General features: G+C 39.8%; 1 protein-coding gene across 1 annotated transcript in view; it reads left to right on the top strand.

Annotated features, from left to right (window-relative positions):
* The window catches only part of GRID2 (glutamate ionotropic receptor delta type subunit 2), a 669,086-nt gene that overhangs the window by 578,302 nt on the left and 64,164 nt on the right, over positions 1–26,620 (top strand). Inside the window, exon 13 of the mRNA XM_030948215.1 lies at positions 1,829–2,024. Coding sequence (XP_030804075.1) covers positions 1,829–2,024 — 196 coding nt within the window. The remainder of the gene's footprint in view (positions 1–1,828; positions 2,025–26,620) is intronic.

Genomic DNA, 26,620 nt, shown 5'->3' with positions numbered 1-26,620 from the left:
AGTATGTTTATTAAACTTAAGCATATGACCTAAGTACCTTACTTTGGTAATTCTCCTGACTGTCACTTTTTAAAATATTTACTGCTTTCGTTTTGCTCATTGGCTGTAAGGAGGTTTCATGTTTTTGCTTACAGCTCAGCCATTTTATATTAAATCTTTCAAAACTCATAAGTGTTTATATGGACTCGATAATTTATTTTTTTTTTTACTATTCAGTTGCAATAAGTACCACAGTACTTATTGTCCTGATGCCTTAGTCTGCCAGGGTCTCCTATTTTTTCTCATAGGACAGGGCATGTCATGGTCCTTTGGTAGAATACCAATACCTTGGTTCCAGGAAATATTACATGCAGCATCTCACCTTTGATGATTCCATATATGAATCTTTGCAGGTTCCCTGTTTAAAAAGGAATGCAATCTTGTTGGAGAAAGTGAGATAATTTTGAGGGGTTTTAATACCATTAGTTATTTACTCCTCACAATTGCATTTATCCCTTCCTTATAATTACCATATGTTATCTGATTAGAATTTAGCTCTTGGTCAATATTTTTCTAAGCCCATATGTCTAAACTTCAAAGGATTTCTTTTTTACTCAGCTAACATCTAAACTCTTGCCATTGATCTCTATTGATTTCTTCTTTTCCTGCTTTCTGTTTTGTTCATGGCATACATATCCTGTGAGATGTCATTGCTGTTTTCTTCATTGCCATCCTCATTACACCTAAGAATTTCATTTCTTCCAATCCTCACCCCACAGGGCCATTTTCACTGGCTTTCATATTTACATTTTTTAGAAATATAGCTTGGAATTTGATGAGTTTCCTACATTGCTGTTTGCATTTTCTGTGTCTGTAATAAGGTTTTACAATTTACTATTGCCTTCTTTAAGACAGCATTGAGCTCCCTTGATTGTCCTTATGTGTCATCCACTAGATTTGTGCAGTTTATACACAGTTAATTTGTGCTGGGAAAGCTGTAATGGGTTTTAAGCAATAGACGTATTGCAGTAGTTACTTTGAAATTTTAATGAGTGCCATTAAAGAATCAAAGGTACTGGAGAGCAATTCAGCAGGAAAGGAAAATAAAAGCCAAGAGGTAAGGAAACTTTAAATGGTTCTAACAAACAGTTTTGAAGTTCAAAGCAAGTTTGGTTGACCAAACCCCATTTGGGATGTTTTAGAAACTTCTAAAATGGTTTATTTATTTTGGTTTATGGAGAAGGGTAAGACTATATAACAAGTAAAGCAGAACAAATTTATTAGACTAAATAACATGAAGATATGATGAAAAAGCAGTTCATGAAAGTACAACAGTAATATTCTTATTGCTGGAACTAATACAAGATGTGACCTATGAGATGGATGTGCAGTTCAGTGCAGGAACACCCCCACCAAACTGACCTGCAGTGTAACCCAGGAGCACACAGAGCTGCTCAGCCCAGGTGCTCTGGGCTGGATTTCCTGAGTTCTGGTGCTGCCACCAGCTCCCCACAGCAGGGTGTGTGTTTGCACTCTAGGCAGGTATCCAACTTCTGATTCCAACACTCCTTTTCTCTCCCGTGCCCCTGCTCAAAGGAGCTTGGCATTTCCCAGCATCCTCTTGCCACTTCTCTTCCTTTTTCATCCATTTTCACTTTTTCCACCCCTTCCTTTCTCTTCATATTGCTCTTTGTGTCTTAAATGATAAATAAAAGGGAAAAAAGCCCAAGATATGAAAGTGTCATGACACCTGTCTTCCTCTGTTGCCCTTTGTTTGCCTGCAGCTCCTTCCTCTTAAAAAAAGTGGATTAAATCCTCCTGTGTCTCTTTTTCTTCCCCACCAATGAAGGTCTCTCCAGGATCTGTCGAGGCAGACGGACATTCCTTACGGCACCGTGCTGGACTCGGCCGTGTACGAGCACGTGCGGGTGAAGGGCATGAACCCCTTCGAGAGGGACAGCATGTATTCCCAGATGTGGCGCATGATCAACAGGAGCAACGGCTCCGAGAACAACGTCCTCGAGTCCACTGCAGGCATTCAGAAGGTACTGGCACCCTTCCTTTGTGCTTCCCATTGGAGATGCTCTGTGTTGCACCACGTTTGCTTAGCTTTGCAATCGTGCCTTTAATCAATTCCTGAAAGCCCATTGTGCCGGCACCGAGGACTGGGACTTCTCAGGTTTGTGGCATTGAATATAGAAGCATTTTAATATGTAAGCACCTAGACTGTTTGCTCCAAAAAGTATTTACAGGTGTTTTTATAGGAGATGGCTGCATTTGTAAGGGTGCAAAACAGGAATAGGAACACATCACTCAGAACCCCTTTCTCTTCACAGAGAAAAGCAAGGCACAATTCTTCCCAAGAATATTTCTGGGTTTCACATTCTCTGAACCTCAGAGAAAGGAAAAGCAATTCTTATCATTTGCTGTGCCTGTGTTTTTGCAAAAGTATAATGCAATATGGAGATTGTTTATCCAAAGTGATGGTGTTTTGTTTCCTTGGCCTATCAGGGCCAAGCGTGTGTGTGTTGGGACTGTTGGCTGACAGTCACAGAATCCAGTGCAGAGTTGAGTGCTTGGCAGATTCAGTTTAGATGTAATGTAATATAGTGTAATATAATATAAAATAATGTAGTATAGTAGAGTAATTAATTACCCTTCTGATGAGATGGAGTCAGATGCATCCTTCTCTCCCCTCATCAGGGATCCCTGCAAATTCTATACCTCAGAATACAAGACATTGATTATCTTTATTTTGTAGCCTCCTGACACTGAAAATCCTGGCTTTCTGTTGTACCTCTGGGTCACATCTGTTTTGAGAGACAAAGGCAGGAATGGATGATTTGACTTCAAAAAGAGTCTCACAAACACATTCTGTAGTAGGTTTGGCAGTGGAAAAACACTTTGAGAGCTTTTTGTAGGCACATTTGTGAATGCAGTAGTTCCCTCCCAAATTCTGGCTGACAGCTGCAGCTTTTAAAGAAACACCAGTCCATGAAAGGATTCAGTTTAAGAGTCAATTTAAGTAGATGAGTGACTGTACACAAGCTTTTCCCCTAGCGTTGTATCTTTATATTCAGACTTCTAAATCAAATCAAAGAAATAGAATATTTTGCTGACTTTATTTTAAACTTCAATACGTGACGATTTCTTACAGAAAATATCCGTGAATTGTGTGTTCACATTGTTACAGTCTCGATTTAGAATCTTCTGAAAATCCAGATGAACTCTGTGTTTTTGTCTTCACCAAAATGCATTGACCAGGAAAACCTGACATTTCTGATGTTCTCACTCTAGACAGAAACAAGAGAAAAGAGTATGTTAAGCAGAATGATGAAATCACTGGTGAGCTCTTGATAATAGAAGAACTGAAAAATAACAAAGATTATTTGGAGTTTTAAAAATCCCCAACCCAGCCTCTGGATAACCAAGATGATATTTTCTCCTCTGAAGGACTAAACAGCATTAAAAAAGAGGCAGGAGAGGTCCTGGGGAACTGCACTTTTGAAACCCTTTTAGATAAAAGCATAAGCTGAAAGAGCAAGAAAAAAGGTCTGAAGATTTATTGGCTAGAGGAAATTGCTTTTTTTGAGAGAACATATTTTAGCTCAGTTTGTAAGTGGCTGATAAAGCTGGGATTTGCCTTTTGTATATATATATAAAAAGCCCAAAACCAAGAACCTTCCCTCCTTCTGATTTCCCTTCCCAAGTTATAAAGTGAGTTTCAGAAGGATCAAAAAACCAGACTACATCAAACACAGCTGTGCTCACTAACAACTTTTAGCTTGAAGAACCAAGCCAATGGTATATCCTGCTGGCAGGTAATTCCAGATTACAGTCCTTGAATTTTCATTCTTGGAGACATGGGAGTTGCTGTCCTAAAACCTACAAAACCAGAAACATCCAGTTCTTAATTTACCATGCTTTTGCTTCCCAGGTGTAGGCAAATGATGATGTCAAAAACTAAGTTGTGTCAAGTGAGCAAGCCAACCAGCCTCCAGTTTTAAAAAAACAGAGGTCTTAGGTCTGATTCTAATGAGCATCTACCTTTGAGTGCACAATTTCTCCCCTTCCTTCAATTTACAGGAAGAAATTGCACAGAAAAAGATTATTTGCCAGCTGCTGTTTACTAGAAGCTTTTGGGAAGTTGTAGTTGGCCTGCGTGGGAAGACAGCTGCATGAAAAAAAGTGATGTTAAAAGCTAATCTTAGGCAAGGAAAACTAATGTTTTAAAAGGTATCTGATAAAAGAGATTATAATCTCTGTAACACATTTCAAAAAATGAAAACACTTCAGGAAGAATTAATGGGTCCCCTTGGCCTATTTATATGCTTCATAATGCTCTTCAGGGTCTTTAATGAATTTAGCTGGCCACATCAGAGCTATTAACCTGATTATAACCCTGGGCAAGATACACCAACAGGTCTTCCTCTGTGCCTCATTTTATTTCTCCAATTCATCAGCACTAAAGTGTGACTGAACAGCAGCTTGTCCAGGCTCTGTGACAGCATCACCTCAGCAAACCTTCCTGGAGTGCCAAGTGAGACAGCAGAGATTGAATGAGTGCTCCAGACAGGTAGAGGGAAAGGGACTCCCACTCAGCTGAGTAATGACCACAAAGGGATTGGGATAGGAGGGACCACCATGGGAGAGAGGTGTGAAGGGATGCAGTGGACACTCCCATCTTTAGCAGCACCCCTTGCTGCACCACCTCAGACCTTAAATGAGATATGCAAGGAGCCTTCACAGAAGACACTTCCCAAAATATTTTTGTAAAATCCCAAAAGTTCTTTAGTTTTGTCTTGCTTTTATCCTGACAACTCCAGTGGAGCTGGCACTATTTTATTGTGAGGAAAGTAGCAGTCTAATGCCAATGTATATATAAACAGGGGGAAGAGGAGAGAGGCCAACAACTGATTCACTCAGCACCTCACCCCTCTCACTCAGCAGGGCTGCCTGCTTGCTGTTCCAGTGTCTTTGTGGGGAGAGGCACCTGTGTGAGTGCAAATACAATGCAGCCAAATGACAGTGATTGCACAGTCCTACTTTAAATCAGGCATTCTGCTGCTTTGACCTGCTTTTCCTGGCAGGAGGGCAGGGCAGACAAGAGAAATAAGATGGGAAGATCATGCCATTGTAAGTTTTCAGGTTTTGATATTTATTGGTCCTGTTCCTCTCATAAATCAGGTGCATACATATCACCATGTGTGCTCCTGTTCCATCCATAGTGAACAGCTATAAATACCACAGGTCCAGCTAGAGAGCAGCTGGATAGATTTACCCTGAAGAGAGAGCAGTTTTAAATACCTCAAACAGGAGACAGCCTGAAAACCACAGGCACTTTAGATATTTTCTTCCACTTATTTTCTCTTCCTGTCTCAAAAGACAGCAAAAAGCTGTTGAAGGTCTGAATATAAGGTAGGGAAGCACTCAGTTGTTTGTCTTTCTGGACTGTCAAATCAAAATGGATGGGGAGGTAGCCTGGATTATTCTGGAGAATATTCACTTTTATCTTCCCTTTTTCTTTATTATTCCTAAGTGTTTCATGTGTCTCAAATTGATTTTCCTTTTTTTTGCATGGGTTATGAAATATGCATCTCATTCTGTCCTAGGAATCTTTATTTTTGCGGAAGTTATTTATTCAGAGAGGATTTACAGAGGCCCAAGTCATGCCTGCTTAAACATTCATTGAGGACTCCAAGAAAAATCATTTAGGCTTAAAGATATCACATTACATACCTCTTTATGTCTTCTTAAAAAGCATATTACCCTGCTTAATCCTTTACAAGCACCACAGGCTTTCCTATCCTTGGAACTATTCCCATTTAAAATATAATGAAGCGCTTCTATTGTGCCCCTGTCTGCTCTTTCTTCCCTGGAGTATAATAGTGCCTAATGCCCTATCCTACCCACCTTGTTCCTCTGAACATGATACCATAGCCTACAGCATCTTCATTTTTCTCAGTAGTACAGAGTGGAAAATTCCTTTCCCGGGCAGAATCTGAATGTGTTTGAAACCTCTTCTGTCTATTTAACTCTATCTGTGAAATATTTAGCTGCTAGGAAACTTGTGAATTATTGCCAGGTGAAATAATGCTTCTGGATGGTGCATTAAGAGAAACTTGCAGGCTCATAGTACTTCCTTTTCAATGTACTCACAGTATCAAAAGGAATTTGGTCTTGAGATTTGGATTTTCTTGTGATCCTAATTGTAATGCCAGTGGAAGCACAGGAGCCAGTTTGTTTTCCCTGGACACTGCGGATGGCACTTTAACACTCCTGAAAATACTGTAATAGTAAAAATATTTATGAATAGACCATAGCAAAGTTCTGCTAAGGTTATTTGTACGGGGAAGAAAGGGGTAATAACAATTTGCAATTCTGTGCTAGAGCAAATTGTTAATAACTGACTGTGGATATGCTTAATTTGTTTACAGCAGTAGCAACACCATGAAAACTTATCTTGGACCAAACCCCCTCCTGAATTAATTATCCTGATATACTCACAAATTTACCATTGGAATTGCCATTCTTTTGGCAGATTCACTGATTGCACCACAGAAAAATCTAGTTAATGTATAGTACTCCACACATCCTTGTTGTGAACATTTCTGGCCATGGAGCAGCCCAACTAAAAAAACCACAGAAAACAAAACGAGAACCAAGACAGACGTTTGGAGTACTGGATGTGCACCATGATTCAGCAGTCTGGCAGTGGCTAAGAAAGGGATAGGAAGCAGAAGAGGTGAGAGCATATAAAAATGCTGGGACAGTTCTCCAGTATATCTCAATTCATGAGCAGGCGATCGGCTGCATTCTGCAGCTCTTGGTTAGAAGGCTAATTATCAACCCAGACACCAGCTCCCTGCTTCCCTGATTCTGCCTCTGGAGCTGATGCTTCTTGGTCAGATGAGATGTTCTGTGTCTGCTCTATGAGTAATAAGATTGACAAGTACCCTTAAGACCTCATGTGTTCAGTCCCACAGCTGAAGGTTTGTCTATTCTGCAATTACTGTCTCCTGCACAGTCCATGATTTAGAGCTGACAGGTGCCTGGCAGTACCAAAGGCACTGACTGCCCTTACTTTGTATTAGCATGGATGGTCTGGCTTTATTTTTTTTCCCCCTATAATTCTGTGTATCTTTACTGCCATATCTGGGGCTTTAAAAAACTTACGGCAGTGATAAAAATTAGAATCCTGATCAGAAAGCTCTACAAACACAGTGTGGCGTTACTTTCAGGCATTATCAAAAGGCTAATAGTTATCTGGGTTAGCTCAGGAGTTCAGTGTGTTTGGGAAGTACAATAACTGGTCTCTGGCAGTTAACAGAGCATGAAGCAGATTCTGTGCATAGCTTTAAAAACTAAATGCAAAACTTTTCCTACCACCACATTTTCTCAGAATTCAGGATATGTCTAACTAAAGGCTTGCTCTCCCTCACCAACACATCTGAGTATATAAGAAAGTCTGATCTTACTTTGACTTTCTAGAGAGTTTTCACAGGTTTTATCTAGAGTAGAACACCTGTAAAAGTTATTTTATGCAGAGATGGACTTTATTCAAAAGAATGGGTAAGTCAAAATTTGAGTTAGCCTACATATCAAGAAATGGGACTACATGGACATGTGTTCATTCAGCCACAAAGCAAGCCAACTATTGCTGTATTCCTTTGTCCCAAAGTTTTCTGGAAGGTTTATCTGAGTTCGTCTTCTCCTGTTTCATCTTACATGCTACTGAATATACCTCACCCTTTTTGCTCTCCCTGAAAGGCCACCCACGTTACTCCTGACTTCTGTTCAAAGGTCAAGTCACTTCAACAACCTCAGATGTCACTGACACTGACTGCTGTCCTGCTGTGGTGCTGTGCCATTCTACCTTCCATGCAGAAGGAAGGCAGAATCTCTATGCTTGCTCTCTCTCATCTCTCAGTTTTTTGGAGAACTTTCCAGAGCTGTTCAGAAATTTTTATGGGCCATCCTACATCCAGGAGACCATAGTCTTTTCTGTCTCTAACTTATTCCTGTCCCCTAAGTCCAAAAAAATTGGCTCCATGGAGACAACTTGAAGTTTCACTTTTGTTGAACTGAGCTGAGCTTATTTCATCTGAAATAAAATTTGTGTGTTTTCCTCTGCTGTCTGTCCATGTCTGACCACTAACTTGGTTCAACCTGAAGTCTACAGAAGCTGACTTCATCATCTTAAATTTTCTTTCTGTTGCTGCTGTGTCTAGGTAAGTCTTGCCAATTTACTTTTCACACCATGTCTATGATTTACCCATACAACCTCCAGCTTATCACTTCAGTAGTTTTCATTGTTATTTTCTGAGGCCTCTATAAAGAATTCTTTTTGCATTTAGTTCCATTGAAAATCCTCCTGAGTTTAAGGAAAAAAAAAATAATTCGCCTTGACTTTCAAGGCCTTTCATGGTGAATTCTGACTCTCCCTGCAGCTTTCTCATTTCTGAATTGGAAATCATTTGTGTGAGCTTCCAGCGCAACTCCTTTTTCAAGCAAAGTATCATTATGCTTTCTCTAAGGACCCTTCTGTAAGGGATGTTTTCCCTCAAGACAGTAGTCATGTCTTTCCTTCGAACTCCTTAGTGCTCCCCTTTGTTATTGCAGTAACAAAAACCCTGACAACCAGGTCTCTGGTGTGCTATGATCACTACCCATCAGCTGAGCAGCTCTGTTTTGTTGCTCCTTTCTGCTCTTTCCCTCCCTTTGGTTTATTTTATAGCTGCCAAATCAGAGGGGAGAGAGGAACACACACGATAATCATCTAAATACTGGCATAGATGGGATGTGGGGAAACCAAAGAACTGCTGTACCCCAGAATGAACCAAATTAATGAACACCACCATTATCAGAGGAATAGTATTTCTCAAAAAACAACCTCTCTGTGCCTGACCTTTCAGCCTTCATCCTCAAAGGAAAAGCTACAGTCTAAGTTCAAAAGATGAGCCTGAGAACTAAAAGTTCTTAACAGTATGATACAATATAAAAAAATAGGGGAGAAGATAAGATTTTATTGGACAATTGCTCCTTGTTATTTCTCAGTTGCTCCAGATTCAATGGTGCCAGCTACATACTTCTTTTGAATGTTCTCATTGATTAACAACAATATCATTGCATTAATCTCAGAGGCAGTTTTCTAATCTTGAAGTTTCCTGCTTGTTTTCAGATGCTTGTTTGCCTGAAAACTTGGTTGTTTAGGACTCTCCCCACAGATATATCCCATCTTCTGTTCAAAGATAATTCTCTCTTGAAACCTTGCTTCACCTTGATCTGTCAATGGCTATAAATATACCCTCATCACATGTAACTTGAGGTATCTAATTTAGGTCTCCAAGTTTCTTTCTTTCCTATTGTAGACAGGCAATTTTCTTCTCTGGAGAGTGGTCAGGAATGCCTAAGATGGCAACCTATTTTTCTTGGTGGCTTATTTTGTACAGTACCTACCAAACTAAGATCATATTCCATGACTAGAAATGGCAATAAAAATAAGAAACCGCAAAATATACTCTGAGGACCTAATTTTGCTTCAGTCCTGTAGAATTTGCAGAGAGCTGAGTCCAGACTTCTCAGCAGGAGAAAGGATGGATGACAGCTCTTTGAGCATGGGATGGGGGAGTGGGCCCCATCCTTCATCCTGACGGCCAAATGTAGAGCTCAGTACCTCCCACCTTGGCCTGTGTCTAACCCTGCAGTTGTCTTTTTATAGGACAAAACAGTACAGAGAGAAAAACTGATTCCTTTGCGAGTGGAGATTTCACTTGATGTTTTTCTTATGTGGAACTGGACTAATTAAGATGGACTCGAGCAAAACATCCAGAGTTGCATCCCTGTCCTGATGGCAGGAGCACAGCTCTGTAGGAGTGTAGGGGCAGCTGCCACTATCAGGCCAGGGTGCATTGTCAGCCATTTGGTCTAAAATTACCCTCAGGCACGTGCAAAAAGTGGAATTTTTTGCATGTTAGTAGAACTAATTGTGTGTGAAATAGCCCCCCCGTCTCCAGATGCTGAAATAAAAAATAGCAGCTTGGGGTTTTTTTGGTTTCTTTTTTGGCTGGATGGTTGGGTTTTTTGTTACTTCTGGAGAACTTTGGGTGTGCCTGATAGACAGGGAAGGTGGGGACACTACACTCTAATGGCGAGTGTACCTTGATCACCACATGTGGAGTAACTGCTTGTGGCTTCCTGTGTGAGGACTTGGTCTCTTTTGGTGCCTTTTTCTGGTGCTGAGCACTTTGGGGATTGCTGCCAGACTAGTATGTATCCCCATTTGTTTCCATGGCCCCACCACATCTGAATAGCATAATCCCAAGCATTTTATGTGGCAGACTTTAATTTCTGAATAACTAAGCAGCATGAATACTGCTTTCATTTGCACTGGCAGGTGATTAATTGTAGAAATTCCAAGTTCTGTCCTGAAGCTGGGATTTTTACAGGATCAAAAATTTTGGAAGGTATCAGGGAGTAAGAAAATTGACAATTAGGAAATAATTTAAGAGAAAGGGTGCATTTTCAGTCAGTGGTTGTAAATGCTAAGCATGAGCATATCAGGATAATGCTCACAGGAATTTTTTTTGCTAGTATTATTTGTTGCCTAATTTTTCTGAGCTGGTCACACTCTGTTAGGGAGGCATCTGTTAGAAAGGATGGTATAAACAGAAAAGGATGCTGAACCCACCCCTACAAATGAGTAGCTTAGTTTGGGCATATTTACATCTGACAGAGCAATGCTGTTGTCATATTCTGTAAAAGAAAAGGTTTGTGAGTATTTAGTAGGTGATGAGTGCATTTATTATGCATTAGCATGGGAGAGGTCTGAAAGAGAAACAGCTCTCCTGGGGGCTGTTACAAACCCTCTCCTGAGTAACACACAGGATTTATTAAAGAGTACAAGACTGGAAATGTCTTCACAGATATATTTGCAGCAAAATGGAAGTTCTGCTGCATGTTGCTCTCTCAATTAAAACCAAAGTTTATCTGCTGCAGGGGCCAGGAAGGGTTTGGGAGATGCAGATTCTTTGGGGCAGAAAGGTACTGAGGGGTCACTTTAGTAAGGTTTCAGTGCTTATTTGGGCCCTGCTGCTGGAGTGATATTGGTTCTGGTGTGGCATCTTACAGTGAAAACACGCTGGATATAAATAAAATGAAAAAGCAATGCAAGGAAACTTTTGCTAGATAATAAAGATTTGTAACTTTTTCCAAGCCATAAATCTACCTCTAATGCTGTTGCTAGAATTTTATATGCAACCTTCCCAGGCTCTTCAGTCTGTGGCATTGCCTCAGCAAAAAAGGTTGTGACCAACAGCTTTAAATGACCAAAAACTGTAGGATGAGGGATGAGCAAGCTGTGCTGAGGTGCCTCAGTGCAGTGAACCTCCTCCTGTGTCAGCAGCTTCTGGGGGGATATTCCCTTCTTTGGATTTTTGAGTAGCATGTTCATTGCTTTTTATTAAACCAGAGGGACTCCTGATGGAAGTTACAAACTGCCAGGCATGTTTTCCCAGTCTGGTCACATCAGATATGGGTCGTGTCTGTGCAATCTGTAGGGAAGAAAAGCTTGGGACAAGCAAAAAATAACTTAAAGTTATTCCTTTACTTCTTCAGGTCACCTCTTGCAGACATTTTCCTATGGGAGGGTGACAAAAGATTTGAATTCGTGCCATTTAACAACCACACGTTTTCTTCTGTGCCTAAATCTAGTTCCAGATCCCTTTTTAAAAAGCATCAGTGGAAAATTTCTGTCAAAAATTGCTACATTATTTTGCATTCTTGTTGTCCTGACAAAGAAGATTCCTGACAAAGAGTAGTTTGGTATTTGGAGTATTCTTGTTTGGCTACAGGGGACACACAAGTTATCAGGCATCTCTTATTCTGGTCCTGTGAGCTCTTATTTCTCCATTTTATCTCCATTAACTTAGTGCTTTTCCTGCAGAGGTTCTGTAACATTTCTAGGTTGATGAAGATTAATAACACCACCCTCCCAAGAGTGTCTGGGGACTACACAGACTCCTACACAGCTCCAGCAAGCTCTGCTTGTTCTTTTCCTTCTGAATTCTCACTTCACTTGGTTTCCTCCCTCTTACTTTTTCATTTGTCTGCTTTTTGACCCCCTGTCCTTTCTGTTTGGATAACAGCAGCTCCAACTTTTCCCCAGATCTCTAATTTCTTTCTTCTTTCCACCTTTCACCTCTCCACACTGTTACACATCCCCTTTGTTATCTCCATCAGCTTACAATTTTTCACCGTTGATCTGTGTAACATTTTCCATTTGCAGTCAGATGGAGCTTTCCCAAACTCCAGCTGTCACTTTGAAGCCCAGTTGCAGGCTCCTGGCGTGGTGGGCTGCTCTGGGGGTGTATCACACACAGACAGGGGAAATGCAGGCTCTGTCTCATGATCAGTAGATGGAGGCAGGAGAGCACACTCTTGCTCCAGGCACAGACCTTGGTGGTGTATTCTCTTTCTTGCTTAAATGTTTGCAGCTATCATTTTCGTGTATTAACATATTTTAATAATACCCAAATACTCTGTGCTGCATTAACAAATGCAAATGATGGGCTCGAATGTCAGGTTGTTTGAAGGATATATGCAACAGGAAAGAGAGATGAATAGAAATAATGAGAGAGTGCATTTTATGCATCCCTATGTTCCAGCCTTAAAGCATGACTTTGTGAGGCTGCAAGTCTAAAATCATGAGAGAAGCATAAGAGGTAACAGAGGGACCTTGTCTCATGATTTTGGAGCTGCTATACCAATCACTCATCGACAGTTTTGATAGCTTTAGGTAATTTCTGTTCAACAACTTGTCACTAAACAAACAAAATATCTGTTCTGGAGACCAGCAAAAGCAATTGCAGTGAGTAGATCTGTAGGAAGTCTCCACTGAAAGACACGTAATAGTTCCTCATGAAATGATTCAGAATTTTTTCCTTCTGAAACTCTTAGAGCTGGAAGTCAGAGAAAAGAAAAAAAAATGGATAGATGAGGACAGCCTGTATCTGCTCCAACAGCAAATTTTTTCAGTATCATCCATGAATAGGCAATACATTAATAAACATATTGGTAAGCAATGACATGCTTGTGAAGTAATAAGAATGGCACAGGAAAATTGAATTGCAAACTAAAAAGCACTAGCAGAACACTTGGGAAAATCAACATTTCTAGTCTCTAACATGTATAAGTATCAAGCCTCTAAGATATCAGAAGATATAATTAAAAGAGATGATTGCCCTTACAGTCATCTGAGTCTCAAACCAGGAGAGTTTAAGATGCCATGGAGAGAAATAAAACCCAAAAAAGTGTAATTTTTCAAATACAAAAGAGGAACCCTCTGCATCCACAAAATGGTGGTTGTTTTAAAAACTCCAGGTCTGTGCTTCTAAATACCTGTGTGCATTGGATTGCACATAGAAGATTTACAGCCAGAGAGATCTCTAATCCGAAAACGGGTCTGGTCTGGGAGACAAGAGACTGAGCAGACTTTTGCTGCTGGCTGCTTTTTGACAGTCATTTCAATATATATAGTGGGAAATATTCTGGTAAAACTGCATTCTCTTGGAATATATAATTTTATTGATTTATTTCAATCAATTCAACTTATTCATTTATTCACAGTGTTAGAAGGAAAAAGAAAATTATGTTGTGTTTAAGGAGGGAGAGAGGAGAAAGAGGACCAGTTTGAAGCAGATCAGGTGGTCAACCTGGACAGTTGTTATACAAAAGTAATTCCTCAGAGGCATGCCAGAACCTATGATTAACTTTTGTGGGATTAAACCATACTCATGCCAACAAAACCCTGAGGTTGGGATGTGTAGGTGGTTATTTCTTTAAAAGATAATTCCAGTAAGCAGCAAGTCCCCTCTGCACAAGTTGTCAGCTACACCACGGTCTGGTGTCACCATGTGAGCAGAGGCTTTTGGGGGTGCTTTGCTTTTCCATTCTTATTGCTAGGTAGGCAAGTAGGCTTTCCTGAAGTCTGCCAACTGAAAATATAAAGCTAAAGTTCTTCTATTAAATAAGCAGAATGTTTCCTTAGGCTGAGGAGTAGTTATAATTGGGGTTTTTTCCACCTTTTATTCTCTTTAGTTAAATTGCCATCAAGCAGTTTATGTCTCCTTGCATTTGAATTAGGTGGTAGAGTTGTCCAGTATGAAAATGTGACTGCAATAAATTGAGTTTCTTTTCAAGAGCCAAGCTATGGGAGGAGAGGATTAAAGTGCCATGTGGAGTATTTTAAGAAGCATTTTAACTAGTCTGTAATCACATATCATTCTTCTATTCTTTTGCATGAAATAACTGCTCTAGATAGGCTGCACAACTCCCTTCCTGAATTACAATGGCAGGAGAGAATTGTTTACTATTCCCAGCTCTAAAGCTTTCCTGCTGCGTGGGGGCTGATTGGTGTTTATGGCTGTTTGCAGAAGGGCTATTTAATCAAATAAAACACACCCCATTCCCCACTGAATGTAAGACAGGGAGAGATATCAATCCCAGGGGCTGTATCAAGATGGGTGGAAAACACAATGCATCTGTAATGAAAAACCCAGCAGATAAGCAGCTGTATTATAAAAGTCTGTAAGGGTTCTGGTCATAGCATCAATCAAAGGGTGGAATTGTGTTGTTTTATCTCTCTGACCTCAGAGCAGGATTTCCTTGTAATGCAGCCATGGTTTAACCCCAGCTGGCATCGCAGCCCCACACAGCCACTCTGTCACTTCCCCTCATTTCAGGATGGGGGAGAGAATCAGCAGAGTAAAAGTGAGAAAACTTACAGCTTGAGATAAAGACAGTTTAATAAGTAAAGAGAAAGCCACAAAAGCCACCAAAGCAAAATATGGAGTCTGTTCCCCACATCCCACAGGCAGGCAGGAGTCCAGCCATCCCCAGGAAAGCAGGGCTCATGTGTAATAGGTTCTTGGGAAGGCCAACACCATCACTTTGGATGTTCCCCCCTTCTTCCCCTGGCTGTATATGCCCAGCATGATGTCACATGGGGTGGGATGTCCTTGGGTCAGCTGTACCAGCTGTGCCCCCTCCCAGCTCCTCATACACCCCCAGGTCCCTCACTGGTGGAATGGTGGGAGGAGCAGGAAAGGCCTTGACACTGTGCAGGCTCTGTTCGGCAGTAATGAAGATATCCCTGTGCTATTGGCACTGTTTGCAGCACAAATCCAAAACACAACCCATACTAGCTACTATGAAGGAAATGAACCATCCTAGGCAAAACAAAGACAAATATTTTTCTAGAAATTCTCTCCCTGTAAGTAAACAAATCTAGGACATGGCCCCTCCCCTGTAGTGAGTCTTGTCCCTGTCTCTCTCTAATACAAATTCCCAAGGAACCTCTAAATTTCTCTTCAATCTTCCATTCAGTCCTGGATGCAGTTCCTTAATACTCTGTTTTACAAGATATTGATGACCAGGACATGTCTTGTGATTGATCTAAGATACTGCAACATAACTTGGTCCAAAAAGGTCTGAATTTGTTACCTCTGGAAGACACTGAAAACAATACTTTGTGTCCTGCAGCATGGAGAAATGGCATGGCCTTGCTTTCTAAACTGCATGTGGTCAAAAAAATGTGACAAAGCCAAGTCTGAAAACCTTTACATTTTGTTTCACACCTGGCAGGAGTTCTGAGCATGGCCCTGTTTTATGTGACATTAAAGTATGCACTTGAGAGCTGCTGGACTGGGAACAATACCCTGTCACCTCATTCATGGGTTTTCACTGAGAATTGGTACAATAGATACCAGTCTGCTCATCCCTCAAAGAGGGGAGGCCCACAGCCAGTGCATGCTCAAAAGCACAATTTGACATGAAAAATATTAGGTGGCTATCAGCAGCACGATCTTCAGGATCAAAAATTTGGCCTCGAGTGCTAACATTTTTCCCAAGTCATGTCTCTACACTCAAGTTGTTGTATGAATCTCTTGGACTCCAAATGTTGTGTTTCACAGCATTTCACAGTCAAGAGGTAGCACATAACAGTGTAGGTGCACATCTGGCAGGTGTAAACAGCTAAAGCAGGAATGTTTCCTCACAAAAGGAAAGTGCTTCCAGTCCTTCAGATTATGCTATTATTGAACTGAACATCTTTAATTATGCTATGGTTGTGCTGAAAGCTAAATGAAGGAGCTGGTTTTCTTTAAACAGTATCTTATTCTTGGTTAGAGTGATCATTAAATCGTTTCAGATCTAACAAAATGAGCTGAAGATGGAACAAAGGAAAGACAGGGGAAAAAGATGAGATTTCAAAAAAGAATCGAACTAGGCAAACCCAGAAGTAATTCAAAAGAGCTCATACCGAAATTCTGGCTAATATAATGACATATAGCATATTTCTGTGAATTATAACAGTTGTGGAAAATATTCAGGGTATTATTTTGTCTTTTGATAGATGCCAATAGCAATCTTGAGTTAGAGAATTGTACTTCTGAAGACATCCTGTCATGTATGGTTTTGAGAGTCTCCCCACCTTTTTAGACACTATAGTGATTTTGAAAAATTTAAATTTAGTGGAATGGAAATATCAGCCAAGCATGTAGCTAAAGATCACATAAATTTTTTTTTATCTGATGGATTTTGCTATGCTTCTTGCTGTAGCTCTCTCTTCCCAAACTAGTGTCCTGCCTTTCAAAATCTTGAGTTGCCAGATTCAGCCTCTAATCATTTGGCTTCTCCATCTCCCTCCAATATCCCACCAAAGGTTTTCTCTGTCTTTCTACCACACCCTTTCTCATACCTGCAAAGTTAATTTCTCCCTACATCCAACATGAAAAATCTTGAGCTCAAATTTGGCATCCATTGGAAACAGTCAGTGGTAGACCTCAGCCCAATTTGATTTCCATCCACCAATTGCAACTGACTTGGCTGCTGCAAATCTTGAGAACAGAGTTGCAAAGGGGAAATGTCATGACAGCAAGAATTATTTAACATAACCTTATATCACATCCAGATCCATTCCTGGCTGAAGGAAGACAAATTACAAGCAAATAACAAAGAAGCTTACAGAAGGTTTTTTTCTAATTTCTTTCTAGTACTAGTCCAAGGCCTGGTGGAGTTTCTTCAGTCCTGATAGAATTTCACAGGGTACACTTTAGGACTGATACTGCATCAAATTGTATCCTATCAGGACTTATACTGCACACTTTCCATTTATTTTAGTTATTACTACTCCATAAAATTTTTAGACTAAGAGAAGCATGACAAGACCCATGTAAATTTTTAACTGCAGTTTTGATCTCACCTTTATCATGTTATTCTCAATTGGTAGATTTCTTTATTTTTTTATTATGCTGTTGTTATATTTTTACAGTCTGTGATTTAACTCATTCATTCAGCCCATCCATTGCTAGACCTAAATTCTAGTGTGTTCCCCATGCAGGGACAGAGTAAGCCCATTGGTCTGATTATTAGTTATTCACCAGCTGCCAAATGTAGATGCCTGTATTGGGCCTCAGATTCCCATTGTACTTGCATTATTCAGCTCTAAATAATTTGAAATATGACAAAAAGGAATAAACGCAACTCAAAAGAAATTTTAAAAGAGACAAGAGAAAATATTATTGTCATTTTACCTTCTTCAGCTCTAATATAATATGCTCTTCAGAGATATGTCATCCATAAAATAAAGGGAATATATTTTTCTGGCATTTTATTTACTCTGCTTTCTTATGTATGTCTTGCAAATTAAAGTTTTTCCTAAAATTTAATTACTGTATTAGACTTGACATAGATGTAGGAATTGTATTTTACCTTTGTGTCTGATGAAGTTTTAATAGAGCTGCACACAGAAAGGAGCTGTATCTGCCCCCAGAGCAGTGCACAGCTGCAAGGCTGTTTGTACAGATGCAGGCATGTAGCTGCTTTTTCTGAAAACTTGGTCAGGCACTTATCAGCAGTGTGTCAGAAGCTGTGTAGCATCCTTTAGTATCACTTAACAAATTAAGAAGCAAGTTGTGTCATCGTTTTCCATTTAAAAATCCATGCTGAAGGAACAAGGAACATGACAATAATATAGAACTGGGCAAGTAAATTATTATTTTTCTGCTTTGGCAGTCAGTTAAGGCCTTTCTCCACCCTTGCCACTGTGCTGGCAGCTCACATGTTCCTGTGCAATGTAGTACCTCATTTTTTGAAAGCCAGAGAAAAACTGCCATTCTTCCCTGCATTTAGTGTACATGTGTCCAACACTGTCCTTCTCATGGGAGAGTCCTGTAAGAGAAGTTGTTTTTAAGTTAGGTTGTGATATAAATGTAGCTAGAAAGCAACAGCAGTGTAGACATTCATTCTTTAGACATAGTCCAACTTGTTTGTCAGTGAAATAAATAAGACAACACTGATGAGAATGATTTCCTAACAAGGTGGTGGCCTTTTTCAAGCCATCCCTGCACAGATGCTGGGTGATAGCAGCTACACATTGGATGAAGTGCTAAAATATTGAGATCATGATTTTATTATGATGCTATTGCATGTGTTTTTCAATTTCCTTTCCCATAGTTTGGTGCTAACTAATGAAATTATTTCATTCACTCAAGTAAGATGTTTACTGGTGTACATGATTGGCTGGGCACTTAGCTGTCCACACTGCATGCACAAAAACCTGTTTTTCAGGTGCATTGTTCAACTAAGAAAATCTCAGTTGATGTTCCTAATTCTAGCTGAAATGCTACTTCATTTTAAAATGGCAAATAAGTTCTGATTACCTTGAATCTTCATGATGAAAAATTTTTCACCTTCATAAGTACTTTACTTTTCTCATCACTCATCTCAAAAATACCTTGGCTGGCATTTTTACTAATGTTGTAGGACTAGAACAAGTAGTTGATTTTAACCCAGTTGTATTCTTTTTGTATACCCAATGACATGGGGTATACAGATCAAATTCAAATTAAAAAAATAAGTAAGACTGGGTGACTAATTGTAATGTGTGTTTACCAAAGAACTATCCTGGTTTATGATATAATGAGATTCTTCAGCATATTTTGTCCAAGTTTGAATCTGACAGGCTTAGGCAACATAAAGAGAAAAGTTTCCATGATTTATTATACTTGCAGGAAATCAAGAATTGCGCAGGAAACACAATTGCTTATTGTTTCTATTGATACATATTTAGATTTTTATAATATGGCTAAAAGCATGGCTCAAGTAAACCAGAGTGAATTATCATTAGGGGTTTATTCGCTGGAATATAATCATAATTGAAACTGAAACTGTAAGGGAAAAAAGTATTATTATAAAATACTACGTAGCTTCAAAAGCATTCAAATTGTCAACATGTCTTCATAGGGTATTATCATATTCAATTCTAACCTCTTTATTATCAAAATGGATTTTTTTTATTTTGAAATGTTAATCCATTGCAGGGAAAATAATTCCAATTGAAGTCCACTTTTTGGAATAAAATATTCTCCAGTTTGGATTTTTTTATTGCTTTTGGTTCCAAAAGTTGTGATTTTTTCCTTAGCTCAATATCTTGAAATTCCTTGTGCAGGAAGATAATTAATTTCTGTCCAGCTCAATCTATTACTTTCACCAATTAAAAGTTCTATGTTTAACATTACATTTCTGAATTTCAAGTGTCCCACACAGGAATTTCTGTTGACTCCTGTTCCAGGACAAAGAAAGGATTAAAAATCATTCATGAAAAATACTGATTCTGAATGACTCCTCGAGCTCAAGTGATTGTTTTTCAGTAATTTATTTATTTTCAGATGATATTTGGCAGCTGTTTCTCAGTGCTGTCATCTGTAACTGATTTCTGGCACCTGAGCTATGGGGTGGGCAGGTCAGGATGAATTGGAAGCAAATATAAGGGAAGTGTGTGACTTGCACTTCATTTGTAATTTACAAAGCTGTGCCAAAATCAATGTTATAACCCTGGAAAAGTGGAAGTGCTCGTGGCCAGAGATGAACTGCTCTGTGTACATTTGAAGGCAAAGGCTGTGAGTATTTCACGCTGTAAAGATGCAAAAGCCCAGCTATCACCTGAAATTACAGTAGCAGTAAACATTAAATCCCTGGATGGCTATGGAGAATGTTTAGGAGCTGTTTCACTATTTTGGGTGCTGTCTGAACTTGAAACTCCTTCTGGATACTGCTTACATCTTTATTTACCTTTGCACATACAGAGCTTGGGTGCCTGCTCCTTTGTCTGGCCTTGCTCTGCTTGGCAGCCCTGGCTGTGCACTGTGAGTGACTCCAGCAGCATTATTTGTATTCTCTGTTTTGTCTGAGGGGTTTGACTTGCTAGTTTGTGACTGCAGGCAGGGCAGCAGAGACAGGAGCTAGCTTCAAAAGTTACAAGGACTTTGTGACAAGTTGTTCTGTTGTGTCATCTTCTCAGTTGTCTGCATGGTGACAGCTGGAAGGCAGCCTGAACTGAGTAAAAAATGTGACTGCACTGGTCTTCTTCCCCCTGCCACAGCTCTTGATGTCTTCCATGGGTCCTAAACTGCAAAAGAGAGAGAAAACCTTCATAGCTCAAATCTGTAATGTTCTCCTTTCCTGTGGGTTCAGAACACCTTCTTGCAAGAATCAAAATGCATTCAGCAGTGGGGTCTCCAAGGACCTGGCAAGCCAGTCACAAGGGAGGGTGTGCTGGCATTAAAAACCTGTCTGTGCTGCAGCCTGAACTTACAGCCTTGCAAAAGAAATGCTTAGAGACGCCCTATGGCAGCCTTTACTGAGCTCTCAGAGAAAGGGGTGCCAGGTGTTGCTGAAAGGCGCAAACCTGAAGGGGTGGGGACAAATCCCAGTTTCCTTCTTTCCATGCTGCTGCACTTAGTGGGAAGATTCACTGCTAGAGAAGAGAAGTGGTTTCACACAGGTTTTCCAGAGGAAGAGGAGGATTTTGAGGCAGCCAAAGCCTGTATGCAGGCAAAGTGATGTGGAAGCACTGGGCTTCATCATGCAAGCCAGTTCCTGCACACTCCAGCCCAAGCTTGTGCAGGTTGCCAGCAGTCAGTGCTCCCTGTGTCCTGCAGCTTAGCAGAATGAGGGGAAACATGCAAAACTGCTGTGCAGTGTGCTTTCTGAGAGGGGGAAAAGAAGGGCTGGGAAACTTTTCTTTTGAAGCTTCAAGATTGTGTGTCTGGACCAAGCTGGCTCCTTCCATATCTGGGCAGGAGATGCTTATCAAAAAGGGAAGAATACAATGGTTTTAAAGAAGATAGTTAAATTCTTTTGTGTGAGTAGTGGGACATCTTGAATCCTATTACCAGCTGGAAAGTGGTCAGGGCTCATGTATGAGGAATATAAAAAACTGGAAGATAAGTCAGTTTCTTTAAAATAAGTTTAAAAAATGAAAGTATTTCATTTCAAATGAGCTTCTACTGTGGAATTTTTCAGTATCACTGGTAGTTTTGCAAAGTTTTTTCTTGTGGTTAAAGTTCTTTTTCAACTGATGAATGGTTTTGATGAGTAGTTTTTTGACTTTTAATGATTTTTCTCTACTTGCACTTGGTATTCAGTAAGCATGTCTTTGAAAAATGAATCTGCCCAAGAATTGCAGTTAGGATTCTCTTCTAAAGAAGGGTGACAAAAACCCTTCAGTGAGCATCATACTGGATTGATTTAATATAAAGAAGGATGTTGCTTTTCTATATTCACCTGTATTTAACTTCTTCATGGTACTTTAATCCACAAGTTTTTTTTACCCAAATGAAGAGTATTGACCCATGTATGTTTCCTTATTTAAAGATTTTTTTATTGGGAATTAACTGCCACAAAAAATATTAATTTATCAGAAGAGGGGAATCACCTCAGCAACATTTGGTTTAAATTTGCCCCATTATTGAGACTGCCACTTGGTTGCCACAGATCTCATTTTCTGAAGTGCCTTCATATAACTTTTGTATATGACCTTCACTACTGATACTCTTAAAATAGTATGCATTGCTATCTGCAGCACTTAGTTGTCAAAAAATAGATGAAAAGCTGGCATAATAAAAAAATATATTGCTTCCTTAGCTTTCAAAGGCCTGCTTTGCTGAGATTTTTTTTCTCATGTGTCTCTTCTATCTGAAATGAATGTTTGCTGTAGCAAACCCGTGGTTTAGCTGCATGTCAGTGATCAGCACGATCTGCTGGTTTTTTAGTGCTTTGCTGTAGTTACCTGAAGAAGCAGCTGGCTCTGTTCTCCCACCACCCTCAGAAATGTGCCTTCAATTGGCCTCCACTGTTTTGCTCCACTTGTTATTTTCTTTCTTGTTAACTTACAAGATACCTTTGATTGCAATGACAAAACGTGAAAGCGCTGAGCGCTGGGAAAGTTCTGACACTGTGGTGCTCCCTCATTACAGAGCTCTCATACCTGAGTAATTCCTATTCTGGATCAATTAAAAGATCTGCCCAGTGGAACAAGTGAACATGTGATCATGAGGTTTTTCTCCAGAAATTGATGGCAGGTTGCATATGAGAATTAATGTTTTTCCTGATTAAATTTTATGTGTAACAAATAGACATGCCATTCAAGCTGTTATGGCACTGTAGTGAAAGATAAACTTCATACTGAAGAGGAGGTGAGGCTGGGATTTCTAACCTCTTGTTCTTCCCTTAAGCTTCCAGGTGTTTCATTTTCCTGCTGCTGTTTGCATCTGGCCTCAATGATGCTTTGAGAAACTATTCCACACATTTCTGTTTGAATAAGTACAAAGAATACATTTCCATGTTTTACAAATAGTGGCCCTTGAATTTAAATAACTTTCTATAGACTCTGCAAAATTACATATTAAAGGTGGTGGTAGTAGTAGCAGTAGTAGTTGCTGGTTGCCTTGATGACTGAATAGAGTTATGTATATATATATGGATTTTTATTCTGTGCTCTAAACTGCCATGGGAATCCAGCTCCTGTCTTGCAGTGCAGAGAGCTGTGAGTCAGATTCAGATTCCCTGACTGCATGATTGCATTTCACTCTTAAGCCATGCAGATCAGCCATGCATGATGTCCTGCAAGAATGTGGGGCAAGAGGTGCCAAAATTGTACTTTGGATGTATGGAAAGATTTACTTTTGTAAATCAGTGGGGTCTATTCAACAAAGCAGAAATGTAAGGTTTTATGTTACTGGGATCCAGATAGAAGTCAGCTAGATTTGTGCCCTTTGTGAACAAAACCAAGACTTGAAACCTTGCTCCCCTGAGGAAAACAATTTAGCAAATAAGAATTTCTCTCAGGGTAGATCTGACTTCTGCTGCAGCCTGATAAACAGCAACTTCATTGGCCTCCTGCAAGAGGATTATGGAAAGTGTTTCCCCCTTCTGCTGAAAAAACATCCTCTCTTGTGAGTGCCATCAAGCTGTTTGCCAACATTTGACAATTCCGCCCCAGATTTCACCTTTTCCTTTCCCCTCTTTGGAGTACAATATCCACATTACCTATACCAGCTCTCACTCATCTACTTGCAAATGTTCATTCAATCTTCTCCCCTCTCCTTCATTCCATATGTAATAGCAGCCTCGGCTGTTTTGTAGAAAGGAGCACAGCCCTCTGCAGGCTGTAGCTGCTGCACACTTGCTGAACATGGCAAGAGTGTATCAAAAATGTGATTTATGTATTTATATATGCCAAAGTCTCAGCTCCACACTGATGGGCACAGGCCTAGCTAGCAGCACTGGATGGTGTATTTTCCTCTTTGCAGTAGACTGGCCCGTTCTGGAGAACAGGACCCTCAAAGTGCTGTAGGGAGCAGGTAATTAATCAGCGTCCTTGACTGGGTTTAGGTCAGAGCTGGAGCTGCTGCTGCTATGCTGCAGAGGAGTCTGCTTCTGCTTTTGGCTAAAATACAGCAAATACTGCAGCTGGCAACTTCATAGGCAGGGAAAGGTGTTCAGCAGTTGGCACCTGACTGATGATGGAAAGGAGTAGAAACAGCACCACCACTGTGTCTCAGGAGTGTAGGCACAGGGAGTTCAGAAAATGGGCTTCATCAGCACTATCTAACAATTTTCAGATTTTCTTCTAGAAAATTTATATCATTTTAATCAGTTTAAACTTAAGATTCCCTGGTCTTGGGAGTTCCATTGTTTTTATAACAGTTAACACATTTTATGTACAATTAAATATTTAAAAGAGGTCTTCAGGAAAAATAACTGCCAGTTCTTTTTAACCTGCAATCTATTGTGGGTTTTGGATTTTTTCTTTCATGAGGATTATCTGTATTTCTTTTATAGAGGAATTCAAAATACAGAAAAGACATTATCCAAGAATACAAGTATGAAAAATTACAGCAATTGGTTGTTGTTTACTTACAATTTTTTTTTTAATTTAGCATTTGCTAGACCTAGAAATGTGCTTTTAGAATGCCAGAGTTGTACACAAATACATTATTCAACTTACTGTGCATGAGCGGGTTAGCTGTAACAAGAAATACTATCCATATCCCTCTTCCCTGTTGGCATAAAATATGTGCATATGCAACAGTGTAATGGCTTTAAAGGGTTTCCTCTTGTAACTCAATGGGTTTTTGGTGGAATCATCCAGGATAAATTTGAGCTAATATCTACAGACAGAGCTTCAGCAAAGAAAATTTTTTTAAGTGTTCAGTGATGGAAAACAGAAATATAACAGCCCTATAGAAATAGTTTTAACATCTATGTGCTGATGACTCCTGTTCTGTGAAACAACCATTTTTATAGTAACTCCTTCTGAATTGCTCACAGGACCATGAAGTCAAGTCAAGCATTTCTGTGTGGTACCACACCTCCCAGTTTCACGTAATGACCACTGCAGTGCATGAGTTCAAAATACCCTGATGAACAACTAACAGCTTCAATTTTGCCTGGTTTTGTTGGTGTTGTTTTTTTTTTATCCTATGACAATACATATCAGATACTCAAAGTCTTTTTAGCCTCTGCCGTAGTGACAGGTAGGAAGGCACAGGGAATGAGAGTGAAGTGTCATTTCTCCATGCCCCAGTGGACTGACGAGCTGGGGGTGCTGCAGAATGATAATGTGCTGCCCTCCTACAAACTCCTCCCTGGCCATCCAGGGCTGCATGGCCATGTGTGAGCAGCATCCAGTTCTGCCACCATCCTGGTATGTTGCTGTGTCTACACAAAAGGCCAATATAATGGTGAGGAAATGTAATATATAATGGGATCAATATAATGAGAATCAGGGATGCAGTTCTTCTGGGAGTAGTGAGTTAAATGTGGAGTAGTGAGTTAAATGTGTCACATGGATCCTTTTTTTTTTTCTCCCAAGGAGATTCTGCTTTCATTTAGCTCCCATACCTGGCTGAATATAAGTTCCTTAACTTTTTCTCATAGTACAGAGCTGGAATTTTTGCTGTTGATTTTGAGCCCCAAAAGTAGAAGTCTTCTGCATACCTATTGAAGTGCTGCAAAATATGTGCTTCCCATGTTAAGAGGGAAAGAGAGAAGGATAAAAGTTTTTAATTGACATTTTATTCTGAAATTCTCTTGTCCTTTTACAGAGAGCATCATCTTCTCTTTCTGTAGAGTAGGTGCAAATCGGTGAAATATCAGCAGTGTTCCAGGTATGCTATACTCTGGCAAAATTTTATGCTAGTCCTTTACTCTAAAACCAGTCTTGAGCTGTGTGAAAGGTCCCTGGGCAAGGAGTTTAGACTGATTCTCAGAAGAAGAGTATGCTAAAAAGGAAATCCTATAGCTCCAGAGCTGGCAGATAACTGATTCTCTCTTAGTGAAACAGGTGTTTCTCCCATGCATAAAAATTAAGAATTGGAGACAGTTCAAAAGTAGTGTCACTGCTGCTGGGAGGGCTGAACAGATAGATTTGCAAGCAGAGATTAAAGAAAGCTATATCCAGCTCAGCTGAGTAACAGAAGGATCCATCAATAATTGAAAGGTGTCAGCCCCAAAGTGTGAGTATTTAGAACTGCAGAGCAAAAATACCTAGGAATGACATAGGAAAGTTATGTATTGAAAAAAAAAAAGGTAGTAAGAATAAATACACTGGATAGCAATGAAATATGTTAGATCAAGAAGTAGTTCTCTAAAGAGAGGGATTGCAAGCATGACAATTACAACTTAGGTTTGCTCCATGGTTTTGAATTCCTGAGATTTGTAAGTGAATAGGGCAAAAATGCTAAAAAGGATGTATTTTAATGCATGGAGGAATTATGTGTTGAAGGTAGGTGATGGGAATGTTCCCTTCTGGCTCTTCAATCTCTTTTGTGCCCCATGCACTTTAACTGAGGCTCACTGTGATGTTATCTGTGAAAACTAATATCTTCATGGGAACTTGAATTCTGATATTATGAGCTCTGTTCTGAGGATCCTATATATACCACTTCATCACAGATATTATTGACAGTAAGTGCTTTTACCACTTTTATATATTCTCTTTGTGAGTTGTTTTATAACAAGGCAGCTAAATCAAGGGAATTTTTCTGACCAGCTGAGCAGCTGATAAGTCTCCTTACAAGCACTTAGGTGAATTCAAATGCACTAGGATGTTAAAAAGGCGAGTTAGGACAAAAGCGGATGTCAAAACATAACCCTCTGCTCCTTCCATCACCTCAAAGGTTATGTCCCACTTGTAAAATTACTTGGGTTTTGAACCCCACTTTCCCTTAATTCTTTTGTTCACAAAGTCCATTTGATCCTTTTCAGGATTCATTTGCTGTCTTCTGATCCTCTGCTT

This window comes from Camarhynchus parvulus, chromosome 4 (genome assembly GCF_901933205.1).
Source record: "Camarhynchus parvulus chromosome 4, STF_HiC, whole genome shotgun sequence".
Taxonomy (NCBI): Eukaryota; Metazoa; Chordata; class Aves; order Passeriformes; family Thraupidae; genus Camarhynchus; species Camarhynchus parvulus.
Note: the sequence above shows the minus strand (reverse complement) of the source record. Positions and strands in the feature narration are given on the sequence as shown.